Source organism: Mytilus californianus, unplaced genomic scaffold (genome assembly GCF_021869535.1).
Source record: "Mytilus californianus isolate M0D057914Y unplaced genomic scaffold, xbMytCali1.0.p SCAF_10, whole genome shotgun sequence".
NCBI lineage: Eukaryota > Metazoa > Mollusca > Bivalvia > Mytilida > Mytilidae > Mytilus > Mytilus californianus.
The window spans coordinates 5,798,162-5,821,946 of NW_026262582.1; the positions used below are offsets into that span (position 1 = coordinate 5,798,162).

At 32.0% G+C, this 23,785-nt stretch overlaps 1 protein-coding gene across 1 annotated transcript in view; it reads right to left on the reverse strand.

Moving 5' to 3' along the window:
• Positions 1-2,078: 2,078 nt before the first annotated feature.
• LOC127717491 (uncharacterized) overlaps positions 2,079-23,785 on the reverse strand; it is a 71,040-nt gene continuing 49,333 nt past the window's right edge. Inside the window, exons 6-13 of the mRNA XM_052223159.1 lie at positions 22,720-22,932; positions 20,254-21,168; positions 19,894-20,000; positions 17,526-18,770; positions 17,123-17,156; positions 13,490-13,758; positions 11,768-11,795; positions 2,079-7,285 (exon numbers count right to left, since the gene is read on the reverse strand). Coding sequence (XP_052079119.1) covers positions 6,975-7,285; positions 11,768-11,795; positions 13,490-13,758; positions 17,123-17,156; positions 17,526-18,770; positions 19,894-20,000; positions 20,254-21,168; positions 22,720-22,932 — 3,122 coding nt within the window. The 3' untranslated portion in view covers positions 2,079-6,974. The remainder of the gene's footprint in view (positions 7,286-11,767; positions 11,796-13,489; positions 13,759-17,122; positions 17,157-17,525; positions 18,771-19,893; positions 20,001-20,253; positions 21,169-22,719; positions 22,933-23,785) is intronic.

The window sequence follows — 23,785 nt, forward strand, 5'->3', positions numbered from 1 at the left end:
ATAGTAATTTCTTTAATTAGGTTAGCTTAATAAATTTAACCTCAAATAAAGTTCCGTAGCTGGATCCTTAGCGTCTACGTTTTGTATTTAAAGCAGGCGGAATTGGTTTTGTACTAAATTGTTTAAACTGGCCACCAACTGATTGATACTTCGCCGCAGGGGTCAAGTTTACAATTTGTCTTGAATTTATGACAACTCGGGCCACGGCTAATTCGCCCAACTCAAACACTCTCATTAATTATTAACACTTGCATCACTTCATCGAACTCCCACCACTAAAAGAAAAAAGAAATATAACCAGCTCGAAGAAATGTGTTTAATCAATAGATAGTTTTCTTCTTCTCTTAGTAAAATCCTCCTTTTTCTGAGCACCCGTGTCACACAGAAACAGAACTCGCACCGCTCGAAAAAAATACTACAAACTCGCACCGCTGAAAAAATCATCAGAGCGTTCTAGATTGTCTTCTCTAAGTTGTTTTCTGCGTTTGTAAAGCTACAGTATCAAACAGATAAAGAACCTGACTAGCAGCTTTCGAAAAAAAAAAGAAATACTACAAACTAGCACCGCTGAGAAATGTTATAATAATCAGTGTTCTAGATTGTCTTCTCCTTCTCTGAGTTATTTCCTCCATTCTAGGAGCATCTTTGTAAAACCGAGACAATAGCTTCTAATTGGACATTCAAATTCCTATGGAAAAAGAACTGACAAACTAATTAAAATTATCAACATAATGTACCGGTGCATAAAAACGGTTTGAGAAACACGGATCCAAGCTGTGTTATCACCATAAACCATCCAAGTAGTCCTCAACCCTCGGTCGAGCGTTTTTTTCTAGTATATACTCATTTTTAAAGGAAAGCTGTAATGTGTAGTGATTTTGTTTGTCTGTTGGACTTTTTCTATTTAGCCATGGTACTGTTAGTTTATTTTCGACTTATGAGTTTGAATATCCATTTTGTATCTTTTGCCTCTCTTATAAAAGATACATTAACATTATATTTTTTTTATCATTCAATAGCTTTCCTATTATGTACTTTCCATTTCTATGTAGCAACATTCCAGCAGATCATATAAAACATATATATATATATATATGGTTTATTCAAAGTACCAATTCATGGATCAATTAATTCATACTAGCTTCGTAAATAGTTTCACAGTAAAAACTAGATTTGATGAACAGTTTTATTGTTCAGTAAAACATCAAAGCCAGACGCCATGACTTACATCGAAAACCTATGGTAAAGTCGTTTTCAAAATTTTTGTTTTTATTGAGAGTAATTTTTACAAGATTGGCAGGCGAGGGAAAAGGGTTGGAGATGAAAGCAAGTATTTTTATTTTATTAATCTTGAAGGTTTTATACTAATCCGTTAGAGGTGTATTGATTGACATCGTATTCTTGGAGAACATTGTCTATCCATTAGCTGAAATTATTCTTTAAAGTAGCTTTGAATAACTAAGATCGATACTTTGTGTCTTTTGTCATTTATCTTCGGTCTTTTTGTTATTTATTTTTATATAGCTGCCTTGTACCAATCTGTTGAGTCAAGCTTTTTCGGACTTTTTTTAGTACTTGATAAGGTATATTATGTTTTAGTATAAAATACATATGAGTATTCAGTTAACTTGACGAATAACTAGTCTAGAGTGCTTGTTTCCTTTCCTTATATAGATGGTAGATATATATTGCGTATGCAGGCGCTGCTGAAATACTGCTACATATCATGGAAATCTCACAATTCAGTGGACACTGATATCGATAATTTTAAGACGGTAGGCAAATTATGATGCAGCCTCAACTCTATCTGTTGTATATTTTATCTACAAGTTTGATTAGACAGAGTTGAATTATTAAGATACTTCGGAAAACATATGAAATAGGTCCGGTCACCGAAGTGGACCAGCGGGAGATATAAAATCGCTCAAACTACCAGTAATTATATTTACACGGCGATAGAACGCATTTAGAGAAAATCAATAGCATCCATTTAATAGGAAAGGATGAAAAAGCAAAAGCCACACTAGTACAACTCAAAGTATGAACATTAAAGAGTTTTTCGAAAAAGTGAATCTAAATTGAATGCAAGTATATATTTTATTCTATTATTAGGTATCAAGCATAACAATACGGACCGCTAAATAATATGAAAACAGATAAACAACACGCATTATATATAATTGTTATTGAGAGTATTGTTATGGTTCTTGTCTTGTCTGAACTACCATGTTTATGATTCATTGAAAACTATACAATTTGTTAAGTAAAAGTAAACGTATGCAATATGTTTACATTGTCGGAAAATATGATGTTTTTGTACAACCTTTAGGAACAGATTTAAAGCGAGGAACACGAGTAAACATCGTACCAGGCAATGCATTTGTATTGTTATTAATGTGCAATTAACCCCTTGCATGTTATTATTTTTTTTTAAATTCGATTCGATGTCTACGATTTAGAAAAAAAATAGACATAGATAAAAAGCAGACAGCGTAAAACAACCCAAATTTAACTGTAACATAAAAGGTATTATTAGCATTACTCAAAATGGAATATCAACAAGATAACAAGAGCATTACTCAAAATGGAATATCAACAGGATAACAAGAGAGTCTATATTTTACAAGTAAAAAATAAACAAACTTCAATGTGTTATGTTTAATAATATCCAATTTTATTCCGCCAATTAAGGTCTGAAGAACACCTACGAGAGTTTACTCTTTGAAAATCAGCTGAAAGTTGTAATAACATAATATTAATAAAAAAATCGGACTACTCAAAGATCAAAATAAGTATTTGACACTGTTATATTTCCAACGTATTTATTTTTTTTTAGTTTGAATATCTTGAAATGTTTATATTTTTTCAAAATGTCTAAGTAAACATTTTTTCTATATTTTATGAAAATAAATTGAGCTCAATTTATGTAAGTCAATGTTTTAGTTACTCCTTAAGGGCTTATTTGTGGAATTTAAAAATGATTACCTTTTTATTGTTATGTTTAATCCAAAGGAAACGATAGCCAATTATAATACATTAGTCATATTTGTGTTATGCTTTTTTTAAACATGTAAGAATTGGATGTTTTCGAAACACAAAATTAACCATTAAAGGGACACTAGCTGTCAATTTCATGTTCACCGATTTGACTCAAATTCTCATATTAGATTTATAACAATGTAAAACATTTATCCAAATTAGAAAAAGTCTAAAATAAACAATTTACACGACATGGATTGATAATATGTAGCTTCGATTCGTGTGTATTTTAGTCTAGACGCCGTCTAATTAATCATCGAGATGACCCCGAAAACAACCGACGGTCACATAACACGATATAGACATAGACATAAATATAAATAGATATATGGACCTCATGCAAATGAATTTTTCTATGTCTGTTTGATTATAATATTAAGGTTAAAAAATAAGTTAATTTTCGAATGTACCTGTATAAAAATAATTTTTTGTGGACCGAATCAGTCAATCAAATTATTTACCTTTGTTCTACTCTCAATGTTGACATTCTTTTCTTTTTATAGCATACCACGCATCAATCATGCATAATCCATATCTAGCTAAGGGGCTAAATTGAAGTTTACATTAATACGGATTTAATAAAGTCGAATTATTCACTTGCAAGTAAATAATTCATCATCGATGTTTCTTAGATAATTTTGACAAAATTTAACCATAATAGCTGCTTATAGCGAATTATTATTTCACTATTTCACTTTTGTTTATGGTTGAAAAAAAATCATAATTCTTTTTTTTTTATGTATTTCGTAGCTAGTGTCCTTTAAAGACACATCAATTTATAATTATAGAGTGCTAAAAACAACAGCTAGTGTTTATGACAAAATGGGTGTTCTTAAAATCATACAGCATATATATATTTATATATATATATATAATTTAATTGATTTCTCTAGCATTTCATAATTTCATAATATTGCTCAAAGGACCGAAACAAAATCCTTGTAATATTGCACAGCTTATAGAGTAAAAAAAATGACTAATTGAATAATCATACGTTGAAACAACAATTATGATATCAAACAACAAATGCATTAACATAGTAAAAATAGACATATTAGTGTTTAAAAACATTTCAGTAAGAATACAGATGTTGATAATAAACACTACAAAAGTTTGCAAAGACCAATTTTTGTCTTAATTTGCATGAACAATTACTCGACATTCTCCAATAGTATAACTTGTGTCTTATTTTTTCTTGACAAAATCTGATTTATATTAAATTTGTATGAAATTTACTCGACAAATTCTCGACATTCTGAATATGGTCTCAAAATTTCTTAACAAATTCTTGACATTTGGATACTGTCTTAATATTTCGCGACAGATTCTCGACATTCTTATTTTTTTCTCAGCATGGCTTGACATAATCTGAAAATTTTGTATTGTGTCTTAATTTTACTTGACAGTTCTGACTATTACAAATCATGACCAATATACATGATATAACTTTATCTTTATTTCTCTTTGTATAATACGTGTATACTGTTGTTTCAAGTTCACTTATCACTACAAAAGCAAAAGTTGGGCATGTAAATATTTGTATAATTAAAAATGTGGATATATATGTATATATTTATAAATACAAATATAGGTATGAAATTTAAAGTATTAACAAACACAAATGTGGGTATGTTGATACAAACCAATTTAAAGGTGAGTTTGTCAATAATTACAAATGTTGAGTCATAAATCTTATAAATAATTGCTAAATGATTGAAACCAATCATATTGTAGACATATTTCATTCTACATGCATAATTTTATAAGTTAAAATGGCAAATAAACAATTATTGTACCAAAATTCGGCTTTTTATAATTAACAAAGTATTATTGTCTCATAATTCTTCTAAGATTAGTTTAGCGATAATATAGACGAGTATATAACAGCAAAAGAAAGTGTTTAAACAGAGCGGAATGTTGTCTATACACAATTCAGGCAAAATTTATACTGTTGAGATAGAGTCAAGACATCTTTAAGACATCAAGAATATGTCGAGATATATATAGACAATTTTAAGACTGTCAAGAATGTGTCAAGACATATTCAGACACTATAAGGATTGTCAAAAATATGTCAAGACATATTCAGACATTATTGAAAATGTCAAGAATATGTCAAGACATATTCAGACATTATTAAGAATGTCAAGAATATGTCAAGACATATTCAGACATTATTAAGAATGTCAAGAATATGTCAAGACTGATCGAGACAAATTTAGGACAGTCAAGAATTGGTCGAGACTAAACAAGACTCTTATCAAATGATACAGAAAGTGTCGAGAAAATTTTAGACAATGGTAATACTGTCAAGACATTTGTCAGTAAAAAATCAAGAACAATATTAGACAAATTCATACTTTGTTCAGCATTTTTTTTTAAATAATTCAGACAAAGAAAGAATGTCGAGTTAAAATTCATGCAAATTCAGACAAAAATTGCTCTTTTCAGACTTTTTGACTTTTGTAGTGAAACATGATGATGCATCCGAATTTACACATATCAGTTCTATCAATTTGAAAGCAGTGTTAACGTAATACATTGATTCTTTGTAAGTTAGCACGTGACATATACTGTTACCCATATATATGTATCACAAAGGTAAACGGTGGGATGTCATAGCTGCATTATCACTGAGAAGTTATTTTGCGCCTAACCAGAAATGTTGTATATTGCATCAAACAAAAATGTTAATTTATAACAAGCACTGGAATCTCCATTTTGTACAATTGATTGTGCAATGCTTTTTGAATACTGTGTCAAACATGTATTAGGTAAAACAAATTACGAAAGAATTTTACTGCATGTATTCGTTTTGAGGAAAAAATTGTCTGCGGCTGTCTGTCACCGATCATTGTATTTTTTTTTCTTCAATTTACCTTCAGTTAGAAAACATCCTACCATCTTTATAGCTTCAATAACATTTAATAGAATACTGGTTAAAATTGTATCTTTATTCTAAAGTGTGCTGCTGAGTTGGTGGAAAATGGAAATATAAAAAGTTTTGGTTTGACCTGAGGCAGGTAAAATCAAACCTATATATCTAAAAAAAACGGCATTGGCTAGAAGGCAAATTTATTTGTTAGTTTCGTTAATTTTTGTAAGAATAATTATAAACACAAGAACAAACTGATTTTAAAATAAATGATAAAGGGAGAACTTACTTTAGTTATTGAAAATAAAACAACAACTTGGTATAAAAACAACGTTAATGAATAGTCCGATATTAACATCTTAATTAATTTGATTCCGAATAGATTTTAAAACAGAAGTATTACCTTTGTCATTATAGCAAAGTTATAAGTTTAATCACGTTAATGACCATTAAAACAAATTAACAATCAAATGATCAAAGAGAAATATGTGGCTCAAATAAATTTGATTTATGATGTTTTTTTTATTTGAAATAACTTTAAAATATAGAAGCATTTCCAAGTTTGATTAGTCTCAAAGGAGGTCAAGTAAACGTGGACGTTTTTTCTGAGGATCGTTTAAGTGTTAAATTAAATACAAAATTATACTTTTAAACATTATCAATCACAGAACAAAGCATATCTTACCAATGTATTAGCTCCAGATCCTTAAATATAGGAAATTACAGAAATATGTTGACATTAATTGGATTATTATGAGCTCGTCTCATAAAAATAAAACCAAACTGTAATAAAATAAAATAGGACTATTGTCTGACAGAGATGTCTGCGTACAATAAGCAACTGAAATTAATTCTACAATATAAGCGGTACTGTACACATAAGATATATTCATCATTTGAAGATTTCAGTAGATATGTCAATTACAAGCTATGAACATAGAATATCGTCATTTGTGTCTTCAACTGAAAAGTTGTAATTGCAATCACTTAGATATAAAATAATTCAATATTCAACCTCGTGAGATAAAATAGAGGTGTAATGATGATGGAATCAAAAGACTTAAAACAAATCCAGTAAGGCATTTTCCACAATTTTAACATTTTTGCCTATGTTACTAAATGACTGAGCAATCGTCCTCAAGGTTGGTTTTAGACTGTGCATCCGACAAAACTTATTGCTCCATTCTTCTAAAATATCTTTGTTCAGTCGTACCAAATCCCGTTCATTTTGCTTGTGGCTTATCCGCTCCCAAGTATGGAAATCCATGCCAAGTTCGATCAGGAATGGGAGAGATTTGTTTCCAACCAATGGAACCAATCTGTCAATGTGTTCCTCTGTAGGTACTACATCCCACTTCTCTGGCTCCCTGTCTGTTATTTAAAAGGATAAAGAACTATTGTTTTTGTGAAAATTTCAGAATTTTATTATCATTGAAGATTTTTGACACGGTTTATATGTTTAACCAGATATAAAAAAGATATATACTAGCATAAACACCTTATTTTTTTTATCATGTACGCACATCTAACACATCTTTGTATATCCCAGCATATCAATTTATTAGATAAAAATTTTCTTTTTATTATTCTGTTTTTTGTCATTGTTTCATCTGTGTCTTCTTGACCAGTGAGGTTTGAATCTCCTTTTGGTATTTTTTTTTGTTTCTTTTTGACACACAAGTCTATGGTATACTCATGATATATATTCAAATTAATGAAATTTATAATTGTATAAATTTACTGCTCATAAGGTAAACATTGGGATACACAAGTAATTAAGAGAAGTTTATAAAATTTGATATACTTATCTTTAGCAAGTTTGTTTGTTTCTTTATTCAAGGTGCGTAACATTGTATTTTCAAACTGAAAATAAGACCAGGATATCTAGAGGCTTTCAACAAAGAAAGCTATTTAAGACAGAAATAGTCACATTTAACACAAAGTAAAACTCGTATTCGTGCTAAGCACATCATGGATAAATAATAAAAGTTGCAAAAAACATTGTGACAGACATTAACAGGTGTTACACTTTATAAGTCTTTTTTTTTGAAGATGAAAGCCCGATATGAAGAACTTGAAAATAAAATAGGGCGAAAAATGCCAAAGGGACATTCAAACTCGTTAATCGAAAATAAACTGACAACGCTGTGGCTTAAAAAGCAAAAGACAAACACACAAACAAAAGTACACAAAACACAACATAGAAAAATAAAAACTAAGCAACACGAACCCCATTAAAACTGGGGGTGATCTCATGTGATCCGGGAGGAGAAGAAATCCTTTTTCACATGTGGCACCCGTTGAATTGATCATGTTAGCAAAAACCCTGTAATAAGTCTAATTCGGTCGATCACATTCTTGAAATGGGAACGAGATTGTAGTTACGACATAAGGAACAATAACCGATATCAACTGTGAAACGGATATTCATTAACGGTCAACAAACTCCTGCTGACGTCCGTAAAATTTACGAAAGGATGATTTCAACTTCACCATTTGGAACTCTTGGTTTAATAGCTTCCATGTGAGCAGCAACCCTCTATCAAGGAAATCATGATATGAAATACAAGACCGGGAATATCGTATCAATTGGGAGATATATACTCCGTATGCAGGCGCTGCTGGAATGGTACTACATAGAAATGGAAAGTTCACGATTGGAAAGCTGAAATCATCTTTTTTGTCGTAAAGATTTGTTTTAAACCGACCCTCATTATCAATTTCTATATGTAAGTCAATATAAGAGTCCACCTTAACTGTATCTGTTGTATCCGTTATCTCTAATTCGATGTGATAGATGTATTCAACATAGTCACCAAATTTTGAATTATTTAGTGAGAGAAAAGCATCTATATAGCGGAAAGCAAAGTAAATGATACTGCTAACTTCTTGTGTTACTTATTAGTAAGCAGAGGGGCACAGTTAGTTCCTATGGGAATGCCGACATTTTGTTGAAAAAGACGTCCTCCAAACATAACAAATATGTTGTCAATAAAGAAATCAAGCATCTTCATGTTCATAATGTCAGTTTCAGATAAATGTTTTGATAGAATCAGAGTGATATTTTACAAAGTAGGATTTATCCCTCCCTAAGACAAGATACTTGTATCTACGTTGGCCGTTCGTAATTTTTTATTAAACAAAACAATACCAACACTTTCAATTTTGCTTTTAGTTTGAAATCGGGAATACTTGTGTTAAGTGTAGAAAGGTCAAATGTTTTAATACTATTGCAAGATGAAAGCGTCTTAGAATGTATGTACTCTACGAAATCTTTGAATTTATTAGTATCCACATCTGATTTATGCCACCTCTAGAATAGACAGATTAATAATAACTTTGAAGCCCGACTTTGATTGCTGATACAATTGTGAAACAGGTTTCGTGGAGCACTTGGAAGACCCAGCAATATACCCTTGTTTGTAGGGACACTTATGTAGTTTAGGTATCCAATACAGTGATGGGAGATCCAGTTTTTATATTTGGTTGAAATTCTAAAAAGAATAAGAACAGACCTATGATTATCCAGGATTTCCTCTTTAGTAAGTGTCGTTGGGGTATATGTTGAGGTTCCAAGTGAATTGTCAATACCTAATTCATTTATCAAGCAGTTTATGTAATGTGATTTACACACAAACACGATGTTATTTTGAGTTTTATCTGCGGAGACAACAGCTTATTTGTCATGGAGGTAGAACAAATGCTTTACAATTTGGGTCTTTAAAGATTGACGAAACATGGGTATTAATAGACGCATTCAGTTTCTTAATTCTGATTTGTCTCACAGCTTTAATCCGTTCGGAAAGAGTATCTACGTCTTCTTTCTCGCGTTAAAAAGTAAAATTACAAAATTCTGAACGCCGGGGAAAAGTCCCTAATCAAATTGCAAATTCAAAAGCTCAAACACATCAAATCCCATTGCCTGGCATAATTATCGACTAAATCCATCAGAATCTTGAAGTTGTGTTTTCAATTGATGGATTAAGGCTCATGATATTGCGGATCTTTAGATAACACATTTCTCAACGAATTGTTACTGATAATGTTGAGGTCACTGGTAATAACATGACCAGCCGTTGACGGTATCGATAACTTTATTGGCAAAGGAAAGCTTAAGAAAAGATCTTTTCTCTTTTCTCTTTTCCATCTTTTTGAATGCGAACTGGCTTGGAAAGTCTGTGTCTTGCAATATATTCGAAATGATAGCTGTAAGTTTGTATAGGTTTGAATAAGGGTTTGTAACAGTGGTTTCCAAACATAAAAAGAACAGAGAATGAAGTTTGAAAGGGGGAATAAATATAGCTTCGTGCGTATGTGATGAATAATTCACGGCTTTTGCATCAATGTCAGTAATTAAGTCATAAATAGAGACATCATGGAGGGTTTGTGATGTATAATGACGATGACCATGCCTGCGTCTACGTCGAGGTTTAGAGTTGAAAATATTCATCACATTCTCCGTGCTACACACAGAAATTGATAGAATATCAATACCATCAATTTTGTCATTGCAACCATATGGTGTCGTAGTTCCCAACTGTCAAATCCAGTAGTCTCCTTTTTTTCTACGGAGAGGCATTGCAAGATGAGGTTTTTAGTCTTGTGGTATAACTTTTTGATGATTCGAACTTCCATAGAAAGAATTGAATGAACAGGCTGGTTAAAATGCTAGTATTGAATTTCGCTTTCATAGTGATGATGTCTGATCTATGGCCGCATATACGTTTATTTAGCCTTCCTTTCAGTTCACCGACGTATTCATGAACCATTTCGCAAAGATTACACTCTAATCTGTCGATTAGACGACATTGTAGCTTAATAATTCCGATCATCGTACCTTCTGGTAAAATAGGACTTTTAGGTACAGTGCTAGTAAACTGAGCATCTGTTATGAAAATTCCACAGGTTTTGCAGCCATTGGCATCACATTGTGAAATGAGACAGTGTTGGTCAGTGTCATAAAAATCCAAAATATCGTTTAGAAGAAATGAACATGGCTATGTATTTAGATTATTGCTATTGTCACTAGTATGAAAGATCTGAATGTGTCATTTTGGAAAATTTTCATGCCTGGTGATGAGGGGACATCTGCCATATCAGACGACACCGTGTCCATAGTGACTATTGTTTCGGACCTTTTTATACTGGGCGAAGTCCAAGCCAGTATTATGTTTGATCTTCGTAAATTTATGCAATATTATTACTGGGCGGATGATGTCCACTAGGACAAAATGTCCACCAGCAGAGACAGCGACCCACTGGTTATAAAAGAGTGGCGAAAGATACCAGATGGACATTCAAACTCATTAATCGAAAATAAACTGACAACGCTATGGCTATAAAAGAAAAAAACACACAAACAAACAAGCAATAATACACAAAACACAACATAGAAAAAAAAGATTAAGCAATACGAACCCCACTAAAACTGGGAGTGATGTCAGATGCTCTAAAAGGGTAAGCAGATCCTGCTTCAAATGTAGAAATCGATCGAAGGAACAGATAAGGTGATTGCATTCTAAGAGTTAATGTACAAAAGAAGGAAGTATAAGACTATTAACAGTCAACAACACAAGCCATTAAAATAGTAGACTGAGGACACAAAACCACTTCAGACACCACATGTGTGAACTGAGATGATACCGTTAACTATGCGTAGGAACTGTTCCACTGGTCCTGTCGTGTTATCTTTTGGAAGGAACAAACCGATAATAGGTCACATTTGATGATGTGACAATCACGAGACTCTTAATAGGATTGTCTCAAGTACACAATATTTGTGGTCAACCAAAATCATGATAATTAATAAAAAAAAAAACTTCTTCACCTTATATTTTGATACAAAGAACTTACCAAAATCAATAAAATCACCTTTCACAAGCTGTAAAAGATGAAAATACAAGTATTTAAATCAAAAGACAGTACCTTTGATGCATAAAAATTAACATTTTTCATAAATGCAACGAATTTATAAAAAAATAAATGGCATTTTAACTTGATTTGATAACTGTCAAATAATACAATTATAGATAATAAACACGAGCATAAATTATGATACGAAGTAAAATGACAAAAATACTGAACTCCGAGGAAAATTGTGTATGAAGGAACTCCGATTCATATAGAAATAAAAAAAAAAACGTTGCCAAGTAAAGGCGCACAGTTCGTTCCCATAGTAATGGCGGCACTTTGTTGAAAAAGTCTACCTCCTAATTCAACAAATATGTTGCCTCCTAATTCAACAAATATGTTGCCAATAAGAAACTCCAACATACTGATAACTTTTTCCTCTATGAAGCATGTTTTAACTTTTTGTTCACTTTTAACAAAATATGCTGTATGGTATCCCAAAGTAATACATGTTTAGCGTATGCTACAATTTTTATGTTGAAAAGCATTGTGGATTATTTCTGTTAGACGATTTTTCAATTTCACACCGGGAATGGTGGTATACATGTACAGGTTTAAAAAATAAAAGGTTTTGATAGAACGTATTTGAGAAAAAAATCGAGATCTAAAATTATCAAGATATTCTTTAGGGTTTTTTAGAATCCACATATGGTTAATACCACTCGCGAGTGAACAGTTTCATATTATTTTAAAGACCCTCTTTCGCAACTGCAACTTCAACATATCATGCATACATGTATCTTGATCTTAAATTGTTTGAGTTGTTGTATGTTACCGTGATTTATCTGTTCTCAATCTATATAATAGTTATAAACATTGGTAAACTACTGCATGATACAACGTCAATGTTGAACAGTTTACTACTTTTTATTTTGTTATAATTTTATCATTTATAACAGTGATATGATCGAATGATCTTTAATAAAAATTTGTGCATGCTCAAATCTAAACATCAAGGGAAGTGTGATTTCGTTGTCGGTATAAATCCGTATTGGATAACTGAATGGTTTTTTTCTAGATTAAGAACAGATATAACAGCGCTGTTACTTTGTTTTGAGCTTATAAGGGTACAACTTTCTCCTTCTGGTATTTTGTCTTTACAAAAAATAATGTTTGATTTTGAATACATTGTACTTTTGTCTTTAAACATCATTGAATATCAAAGTTGATGTGGATAGGTGTTATTCATCATTGGGGTTGAACGTCCATGTGTCAACCTTTCATTGTTATGGGAAGATCATAATAATATGTAATGCTTGACCTGATTTAAGGATAACATTTATTGCATGTATTTTTCCGGCATTTTTTGCCATTAAGCACGAAGTTTGGCTAGCCACAAAACCAGGTTCAACCGACCATTTATGTCCTGTACCAAGTCAGGAAAATGGTAGCTGTTATCTAATAGTTCGTTTCTATGTATGTTGCATTGGTGTTGGTTTTGTTGCACTTCAGTGTTTCTTTTCTTACGTTGCTCACCTCTTATAGTTGATGTGTTTCCCTCAATTTTAGTTTGTAACTCGGATTGTTTTCTTTCAATTGATTTATGACTTTCGAACAGCGGTATGCTACTGCTGCCTTTATTTATCATAATCGACACAGAAACTACAGATGTAACTGAATTGAAAGAACAAGTTTCTATTAATGTTTCATGAAAAAAATATGTACCGTGCAAAGTTTATGGATGTTTCCCTTTTCAGCGGCTACTATTGCATTTTTGATTTTTTTAAATGTCACCGCATGGCTATCCCGGCATTGTCGAATAACTTCACAATTCCACACCGTTGGATCCCCTGTATTTACTGTGTTATCTACGTATGTAGCTGACAATCCTAAATGTATTGCCAGTTCTCTGACTTCATTACTGCTGTACATTAATGACAACCGACGTAGATGTAGATCTGATGGTAACTCTTTCAAAAACTCTTCATTTGTAACTGTTATTGAAAGATTGTACATGTATGTATGTAAAGCAAACATAATATACAATTAGCAAAAGTTCCATATATAAACAAATATATCTTTGGGCGCTAGATGTGCTAAATATCTGTTTGCTAGGATATAGTAAAGCCTTAAGATAATAGGTTCCACAGTGAGAGTGATATTCCTTCGTGAAATACATCATGATGCTTTTAATCATGTAAAACTTTACCTATAGGTGTTTACTAACATGTTTCAATCATTTGACAGTTATCGCACAAAATTGAAGTTTTACTTTTTAACTTTCAATCTTTAATTGGTTTAAGGCAGAAACATTCAGTTCCTCCTTTTATTACATTGAAATATCAGAAAACGGCTTTTGTTCGTCCATTGTTCGTATTCAATGGACAAGCGCTTTTGCGTTCACAGCTTGGTAGTTATTGAATTTAAGAATTCATATGTACTTTTTTTATCAAACGTTCCCGTATTCCTTAGGGAATATACCATGTCCTTTATAAGACGGGAAAGGCGGTATTTGGGTGTTCTAATATTTTATCACGATTCTCACTAGTCGAAGATAAACATTGCAGTGCCAAATAAAAAAAAAGAGAAAACTATATTTTTGAATAGCTCGTTCAACACTTTTTTGTAAAGTAATACCTTTCCCCAGTAAACATGTCAATTAAGAAAGCCTTGGTATCTTAACTTTATACCGTTAATTTGTGACTTGTATTGTTAAAACGCCGTATGAATTTATTTGTTTCTTGTTTCTTGTGCAATATTAATAATGTGTAACAACATTTTTCTTGTAGCTGGACGCAGATTTCAAACGTTTGGTGTAACGGACAACATAGGGATATTTGTTTTCTATTTATTTTATCAACTTATCAAATTACATATCAATCATTAGACAATAAATGCACAATATGCAAGCATCTTTCGCGGCCCTGACACTACGAGAAAGTGAAGATGTAGTAATTAGACTTCCAAAAACTGTAAACCTGTTCTTTCAATAACAGTTAAGGAAAACGTTACAAGCCACTTGAATATACATTGAATATACACATAGACCATGTCAATTAGATGGCACAGTCCTCAAGATTGTTGGCAGAAGCCCAAGGCATAATTCTAATATCACTGTAATACAATTGAATACCTCTTTATGCGCAAAACATTGAAAATGTGCCCAGCCCATGTTAAATAAAAGGTAACGCAGGTATAACTTTTCTTCAACCTTATTTATTAATCGGCATGTTGATCACTGAACAGGTCTAAACTTGGATAACCTCTCGTGAAAAAAATCCAACTGTTCACTAAATAAGTATACCCGAGAAAATGACTGCTTTTATCACTTTATTAGGCCACTAATCTAAATATCTCGTGTTACGATAGTCGGTAAGATGAATTCGTTACACAGTGTGCTAGTGACCTGATACGATATCGCACCCATTATTGATTTTACTGACTCCATATATATATATATATATATATAGATTCTACCACTGATACGATATTTATCCACTCGAGACAGTTAAATTTTTAAATATTTAAAATATAACTGTTGAGAGTGGATAAATATCGTATTACACGAGATTTGGTGGGCGAATCTGTTGCTCTAATGATTTTCGAACAATATGCAGGCAAAGTTATTCCTTCTTTTCATATGATCTGCAAAAAGATGTGTTCTTTCTATGTGACTTCATCAGGCATGGTCGCCTTTTTTCATGCCTTCACAATAAGAAATTCAGAGGAAAGCAAAAAAAAAAACTCGATGTCACAATCAGATTGTAATCAATTAAGAACTGAGATCAAACGAACCACACGTTGATTAATTTTTTTATAGAATGGGTGCAAAAAGGGATAAATTGACGAAGAATTAGAAAAATTGTATTAGGTCACTTTCACACAATGGAACTAATATTATTGCTATTTTACAAAATTTTCCTTTGATCTTACTGACTGATTATTTTCTTTCTTAGCACAGTAGAATTATATGAACAATTATCGCTAGAAAATAAGGGCGCAAGTGCCGTAGTTAATATAAACACCAACTTCGTCATCAGCAAAATAGCGATAAACAGATTATAATTGGTCATCTTCACTCGATTGTTTTTGTCAATTTCGCCGTACAGGCTCCAGCGAGAAAATCTATCTCTTTAAGATAACCAACAATAATCTCTATATATTTGAGATCAAGCTGCTATGCTATATCTTCCTATACACCTGGAATACATTTATTTTGCATCCAACGATTCTTTGCCGAATTATATTGTTCTATCTCAACACTTCCCATTTCATTGTAATGACGAAGCGAAGATAAGCATAATGTTATAGTGTTGTATCTGAACTTTAGTTCTGATATTTGTTTTTTCTTTCAAACATATTTTTTTTAGAATGTAAGTAATACTATTCTTCAATTTGAACTTAGTTTTGCTTTGTTCTTAGATAAGCATGCTTTGCAAAACTGGCGAATATATTATAATTCCAAAGTCTGTCGTCGAACTACAATTGAGACGTAGAATATAATTTCTAACACATATATATTTGTTATTGTTTTTCTTCATAACAAGGTCACCGTGTATCATCGGTACAGCGGATATAGCTTTATAGGTACTTCGAAGCGTGAAAAGCTATATACCGTACATTCATTTAAATATGCACCGTACAGAAAGATTTATGTGGTCAGCTATACACCGTACACAACGCTTCTTTTCGGAATGAAATATCGAAAAATAACATATGTATGAAAGATTTCAATGCCAACTATTGAAACAGCTATACTTATTACGCACACAGAGTGGTCTTCTTTCAGAAAAAGAGTTGCAATGAATATAGAATCATATCGGATGAGACTTCTTTGACAAGTTTTTGCACATGTTGTTTGTAAGCGTTCTTGTTTTGGGAAAATAATGAGACTTCTCTAATCACCAACCTACGACCAAATCATTTCTTAAAACAACAATTATGTTTAGATTGAAGTACACATTGATAATATGTAAACAAAACAAAGATTTCCATACCGTATTGGAAGAAAAATCGATCACGACCGCTTGGTTAGTACCTATATCCCGTGCTATATCCGATGTACCGATGATACACGGTGAAGGTGGTTGCTTTGTTCATATAAGGTTTTGTTTAATCAAGATAAAAGTGCACATCGATTTGCTGTCAAAGCAAATCAATTTGATTCGTATACATATCTTAAAATTTTTGAAGAAAGAAATAAGGAACTGGCGCTTTGAATTATATTCAATTATTTAACATTTAAAAAAACAAATGATTTACAACTTTACAAATCTCAAACAACGACCGAAAAATTAGATGAAAAATAGACATGATAAAAAGAGTAAAACAGTATACTGTCAAATTGTAATACAATACCTGGGCACCCCGATTCACATCCGTATTCCTCCTGCTACAAGTAAAAAAAAAACATCAGTATTTCTGCATCGCGTACAGGAATCAAACAAATCTTTAATCTATTATTTGTATATCACAGAAAAGATATATATATATAACAGGATACCACTTACAGACACAGAAAGAATAAATACATACCTGCAGGAATATATACATAACTATATATTTTCGAATCATTAAAGAAAGTAAACATAATTTTAGGTTTGAAATTATGATTTATTGTATTACCTTTGCATTATTTTAGTACTTGACTAATTATTTTTTTACCATCGTTATGTTATAGTTTCACATTGCTTTGTCTTAGATGTTAATCAGATTTAATTTTTGGTTTCGATTTCTTCTGCTATTTAGGTAGAATTCTTACTTTTCGAGGTATCCACGACTTGATCGTGTGTATGTTGTGTTCAATGCCATGAGTAGGACATTTCCATGTTTTGCCTACATTTGGAAGACTTTCGAATGGTAAGATGCATGGCTTATCTGGTGAGTTACAACATATCCTGGTCACAAAGGAAGCATCACTGTTGTGACTCTGATCGCTGCTGGTTCTAATATACAGCTGACTTATTTTCTCCAAGGCAGATGTTAAACATTCATTGATGCTGGAAGCAAGATCCCTCATTATGAGTGCGTTTGTTCTGGCATGAACAAGACGGACGATTATCTTGTCATCTTCGCAAAGAATATACATATCCAAGGAAGGATCAATTGTGAACACTCCTGATCTGTGGAACAGCATGTCCGTGTTGGCTTCTCCATATGTCTTAACCGCCCAGACAGATAAGCAGTAACTTATAAATCTGAAAGATAATGCTGGAGGTATCATCATTGATGTCGATATAAAGGCTATGGCAATATTTCGTTGTGTGATGCCAGATGAATAAAGGTATCCGGTATCATCATTAGCTCGTACCATACTTGCAACATAGTAGAAGTCGGCAAGTACACGCATTCGCTTAGAATCGTATCTCTTTGGTTCGACCAATATATCTAGATGGTTCATGACATCTAATAAGTATTCTTTGTCTTTGTAGAATTTCGCATATTTCTTTCTCTTCCAAACTTTTTGTATTGCTTGTTTTGATACCACCCCTTTCTTTCCCATTGCGTCCCATATTTCTTCTCTTTTTCTGTCTCCTTTACAAAAGCGCTTTTCTGTAACAATTGATTTAAAGGCATCGATGAGGAGGGTTGGAGACAAAATAATACGGTCGTCCAATTTAAGTTCATCGAAGTACAGCAACTTTCCAATTGAATGTTGAAATTTCAGAAATACCTTCAACTCATCTTCTGACAACGGTCTAATAGGCTGTAAGGAGTTAATTTTCCTTAGATGCTCTAGGGTTATCAAATGAATGTTGCGTCTGATCAGCGATGCAAATTCTAACTCTAAAGGGATAAAGCACTTTGGAAGGAGTTCACCCCATGTCGGTTGCCACTCTGATTCGCTCATGATAAGCTTCTTTAACTTCCTCATTTCTGGGTCATTTTCGTCAAGAGCGTTGACAAATATTTTATTCTTAATTATCAAATGTCGTCCTAATGACGTTTTGTTGAACATCTTTCTAATTTCTGCAAATGTTTCATTTCGTCTTTCTTCAACCTCATCCTAAAAACAAAGCAATAGAATATTTTGACGCCTGTCTTAATATTTGACAACAATTTACTGTTCATAAAATTAATAATAATCAGATGTATTGCATAGTTACAATAACACAACTACATGAAAAGGGATGGTTCGAATATATAATAAATACCCCACAAACGTTATGTTATTTTTAAGCATTAAAACTACAGTCAAACTTGCTTAAGAGACCACCTGTATTTAGCAGAAACCTGTGTTAAAAGACCTCCAATTTAAGATCCGTCTGTGGTACATTTCATATAAATTGAACCTGTATTAAAAGACCACCTGTCTTAAGAGACCACTTGTTTGCCCTCCCTTAAGTGGTATCTTAAAACAGGTTTGACTGTATATAAAAATTACTACACAAATGAAGATTTAATTTTGATGACCAACCCCAATTAAAGTACAGATATAAAAAAGCAGTAACACAAAATACAGTAAAAACAAAATATATGATTTATTATTATTGGAAGTGTTTATCTGTTGTTATTTTTTTTTATAACTAACTATTCTTGTGACGAAGCATACAGGGTGTGCCTCATATAGACGAAGCTCAAGTCTAGCGTTTTTATTTATTCAAGCCTGGCCATATTGGTTAAGGTTTTGTAAAGCTTGTATACATACCACATTACATAATTATTAAATATACGAAACATCATATACTAGGAAAGAAAAGGAAATTCAGATACTAAAACACATGTTGTTATTATATTTAAAAAAATAAAAAAAAAACGAAAACCGTTTATGTTCTTCTACATTCTGCTGTTCATCATGTGTAGAAATACACAATATTATGTATACACTAGTAAACCAAATATGAACTGAAACGTATTGCTATAATTACTCGTTAGAGACTTTACAAGCAATTATTTATTAAAAATATCATATTTTCTTAATTTTTGTTAAATATGTAATTAAAGTAAAGCCACTAACGTAAAACTATTCCATAAACAATATTCAGAATAATAATGGTTACATTCACAAAAATACGTTTTCCCCTTTTATTAGACATCATTTATATCTTTACGTAACAACAATTTTAATCAAAGTCAAATATTGCTTTATTCAAATTGCCAAAACGTTTACTGTTGCACTACATACTTACATCTTTTACTTGATCTTTGTGAGTTAAAACCACCATAATTTTAGGAAATCCCCGATGACTTCCCTGGCAGTATGTAACGATTGTGTTGATCCAGAAGATCAGATAATCTGTAAAAATATACAAAATGAATACGAAAAATACATTGTTTGACACTTACGTTTGAAAGTGTACAATCCCTAAGGACCCTACATTTGAACGAACTTCTTTTTCTTGGTTTCCTATTCTTTCAGTACTTGTTTAAAGTAAGAAGATGTTTTAAATTACAAGTTTTATTTCAACATATATGAAATACGTGTTCGAAATTCTGTATTTAGATCTACTCAAAAAAATATTTTGCTAAAAACAAATGTACGTATATACCCCTTGCTGTTTTATGTTCACTCTTTCCCGGTAGATACTGTTCATACGGACATGGATCATCGAGTTTTCTACTTCCATCCAATACAATCATGTAAATAGCTCTGTATGTTAGAAATGTCTGATGAGTTGAATAGAAAACATCCTGTCCTCCGAAATCCCAGATGATTATTGGTGCTATCTGTTTGTTGTGCAACTGCTTTATTCCAGCTATAAAAGACTTTTCTAGGAATGTTTCTTTTGTGATTGATACTTTGACTTGCTTGACTTTTTTGGAAATTCCAAAAAAGTTTTTAAGCTTTCTGATAATTCCTGGTTTAATAACAGATTCTGTATGCATCTCACTGGTGAAGCCTGACTCCATACGCGAACCATCTGAGTCATCATTCGCTTTTTCATTATCAGGTAAAACTTCAATTATGTCTCCGGCATCCGACGATTCAGTATTTGCATTCTCAGGTAAAACACATTGTAGTACTTCTTTGTTCCTTTTCACAAAGCCGTCTGAACTTTGTATGTCAGTTTTCAATGATCCTTGTTGCATTTCTGAAGTAGGAAGTTTGTATTGTATGTCTGTTTTATAATCGTCATCGTCAATGTCTTTGTACTGTTCTTTCGTTGTCTGTTCAAATACACGGCCTGTTAATTGTTTGCTGGTATTCTTATATATATTACCAACATCAACTGGTATGGTTTTAAATTGATGATCAGACAGAGTTGTGACATTTTCTGATTGTGTTGTATCGGAAATTATTTTTTCAATTGATTCGTTGACCTTGAACATGTTGAATGACATTTCTTGTGTCATGGCTAGTACACCTTGACTGGTTGGGTTTCCCTCATTTAACCCAACACTCTTCTTTATTTTGTCGTCTTGAAAATGGGATCTGTTAGAGGTTCTTCTTTCCAGACAGGATTCTAAAATTAGTCAAAAGTCACATATTTGTCAACCATTGACGCAAAAAAAATAATTATTAATTATTAACGTATATAAAAAAGAAGATGTGGTAGCATTGCCAATGAAACAACTCTCCACAAGAGACTAAATGACACATAAATAAACAACTATTATTACCGTAAGGCCTTCAATAATGAGCAAAGTCCCTACCGCTTAGTCAGCTTTTAAAGGATCCGAAATGACAAATGTAAAACAAGTCAAACGAAATAATTTACTTGTCATCGTATTATGTAGAATTTCTGATCTAGTTTAGATTGAGCTGTTTAAAGTCGTATGTCAATGAATCATGATGTTTCATAACGAAGATGCATCATGATATAAAATGGAAATATTTGCATAATGTGTCTTCAAAGATAAAATCTACAACTATCGTTGGATAACACATTGCCTGCATGGAATAAACACAAAAAGAATACTGTGGATAATACTGGTGAACTATGAATTTAAATGTTAAAAAACTACAAATTTCTATCAGGTTGTACGGCTGAACCACGGAATCGCATATCTACGAAAGGGTAAGTTTTATGCAGTTCAGGAAAATTGGTTAACCCGAAAATAAATGAATCTACAGTACTGTGTGTAAAAGAAATGTTTGATGTGCTTGTGTTTATGAAGTTCAACATGAATAAAGACCATCCTATGATATGTAGGTGTACAATATAATGCACGAGATCAATTGCATGGATTGTTAGCTTTAAAATAATGATAATTTGTTCAAATTCCAGGGGTTTTATGTTCTAAAATAATAATGATACAAAAGCAAAATGTCATACGTACTGAAGACCTCATCAACATATATGTATATCTAGTGAGATATCATTAGGCATACAACTAAGCTGTCAATGTTTATAATGTATACAAAAGTGACTGTACGACGATTATTAGAGATCGAGAAAGTGTTTGGGTGCTTATGTATTACTGTAACATGTAACTATACTATAAAAAAACTCAATGTAATTTAATTTAGACACAACAATAATGGTTTGAATGGACAAAGAAAAAATAGTTTTACACAAATACGCTCACATACAACACAGAATTTTCGCGTTTTGTTTTCGATCTGTACATTTAAAACTGTACAGGTACGTTAAACTGTTAAGATCAGTTGGTTGTAATTTCTTAATGTAGATTTTTGAAATTTGAAAGAAGGCATCGTGTTAAAACCCATTAGCGATTGTTCAGACAAGAAAATGTCAATAAATATAAACATGTGATTAGCAATATCCGTGCTAGGTTCTTGATTACCCCGGAATATGTCACCGTCAACGGTTCAACTGAGCAAATTTAAGCAAGTGATAGATTAAAGTCGATATTACTTATCTTATTAAACGTTGCAAAGAAACAAGGATGCCAATTTTCAAGAGTCCCTGAGTTAGGAATATTTGATGAAGTAAATTGTTTGGCTGTAAGTGAGGGGGGAGCTCAACCCAACAAACCAAATGAGAAAAAACTACATTGACAAGTCTATGTACAGTCTTTAAGAATACGAAAGCGTTGATGAGATAACAAACCATCGAATTCTGACTCTTCCGATATTGTTTCCGACTTTGATGTTTCATTTGATGCTAGTCTAAGAATCCCTCCCCTTGCCGGCAATGATACATTTTGTGTTGCACCTAGTACATCTTGGGTTGTTGCTGTTGTTTCATATAAATTAACACTCTTCTTTAGATTTTCTTCATTAAAAAGGGATCTGCTAACGATTATTTCTTCCAGGGAGAAATCTGAAATTAGAAATTGTAATACAAATATATAACATTATAATCTTTGGCCGACGCTAAATTTTCGCATATTTGTCAACAAGTGTAGCAAAGAAGCATCTCTCTTTATATTAACATACATGTATATCAAATCGTCATGTTTTATACGTGCTTTTGTTGTTTACATGTTCATTTCAAACTAGCATGGTGCTTTTTAAACTAGATACAACGTATTATTAGCAATTAAAATTTCAGTAAAGATGATTCTTTATAAACTGTTATTTCATTCATCAGTGTTAATATCAGAGAAAGTGACAGCCTTTTGATTTCCAGACGCCGTGTGTGGACGTAAGTGTTAGATAACTCTTGTGCTGTTGGTGTTTTCTAGAAAAATCAATACCAATTATGTTGAAACATAACTTACAAAATATGGAATAATACAAGTTATTTCTTACAAATAATTTCACTTTAAAATGATGTTTACTTTAATTTAGTTCGATTGTTCTCTCCTGTTAACTTTACATCGAAATTTCTATTATAAATTAAACCTTTGAAAAACGATTAAAAACATGGTATTAAGGCAATTTAAAGTTACAAAAGATAATGCCCTTATTGAAAAAAAAACAAAAAATCTCAAGGAGTCATGATAGATAATGGCAAAAGTTTCCTGCGTAAGCAATTATTTTTGATATGAAACAGTCTGATAATGTTATGACCTAATGCAATACCAAAAAATATATAAACGTTGTTTGTATTAGAATTTATAGGATTATGAGTTCTCCGATCTGAACATATATAGCTATATATTAAGGTTTTCTACAGTTTACTGGTTATCCGTCTAAAAGACTTATATACATAAAAGCTAACCGGTTACCCG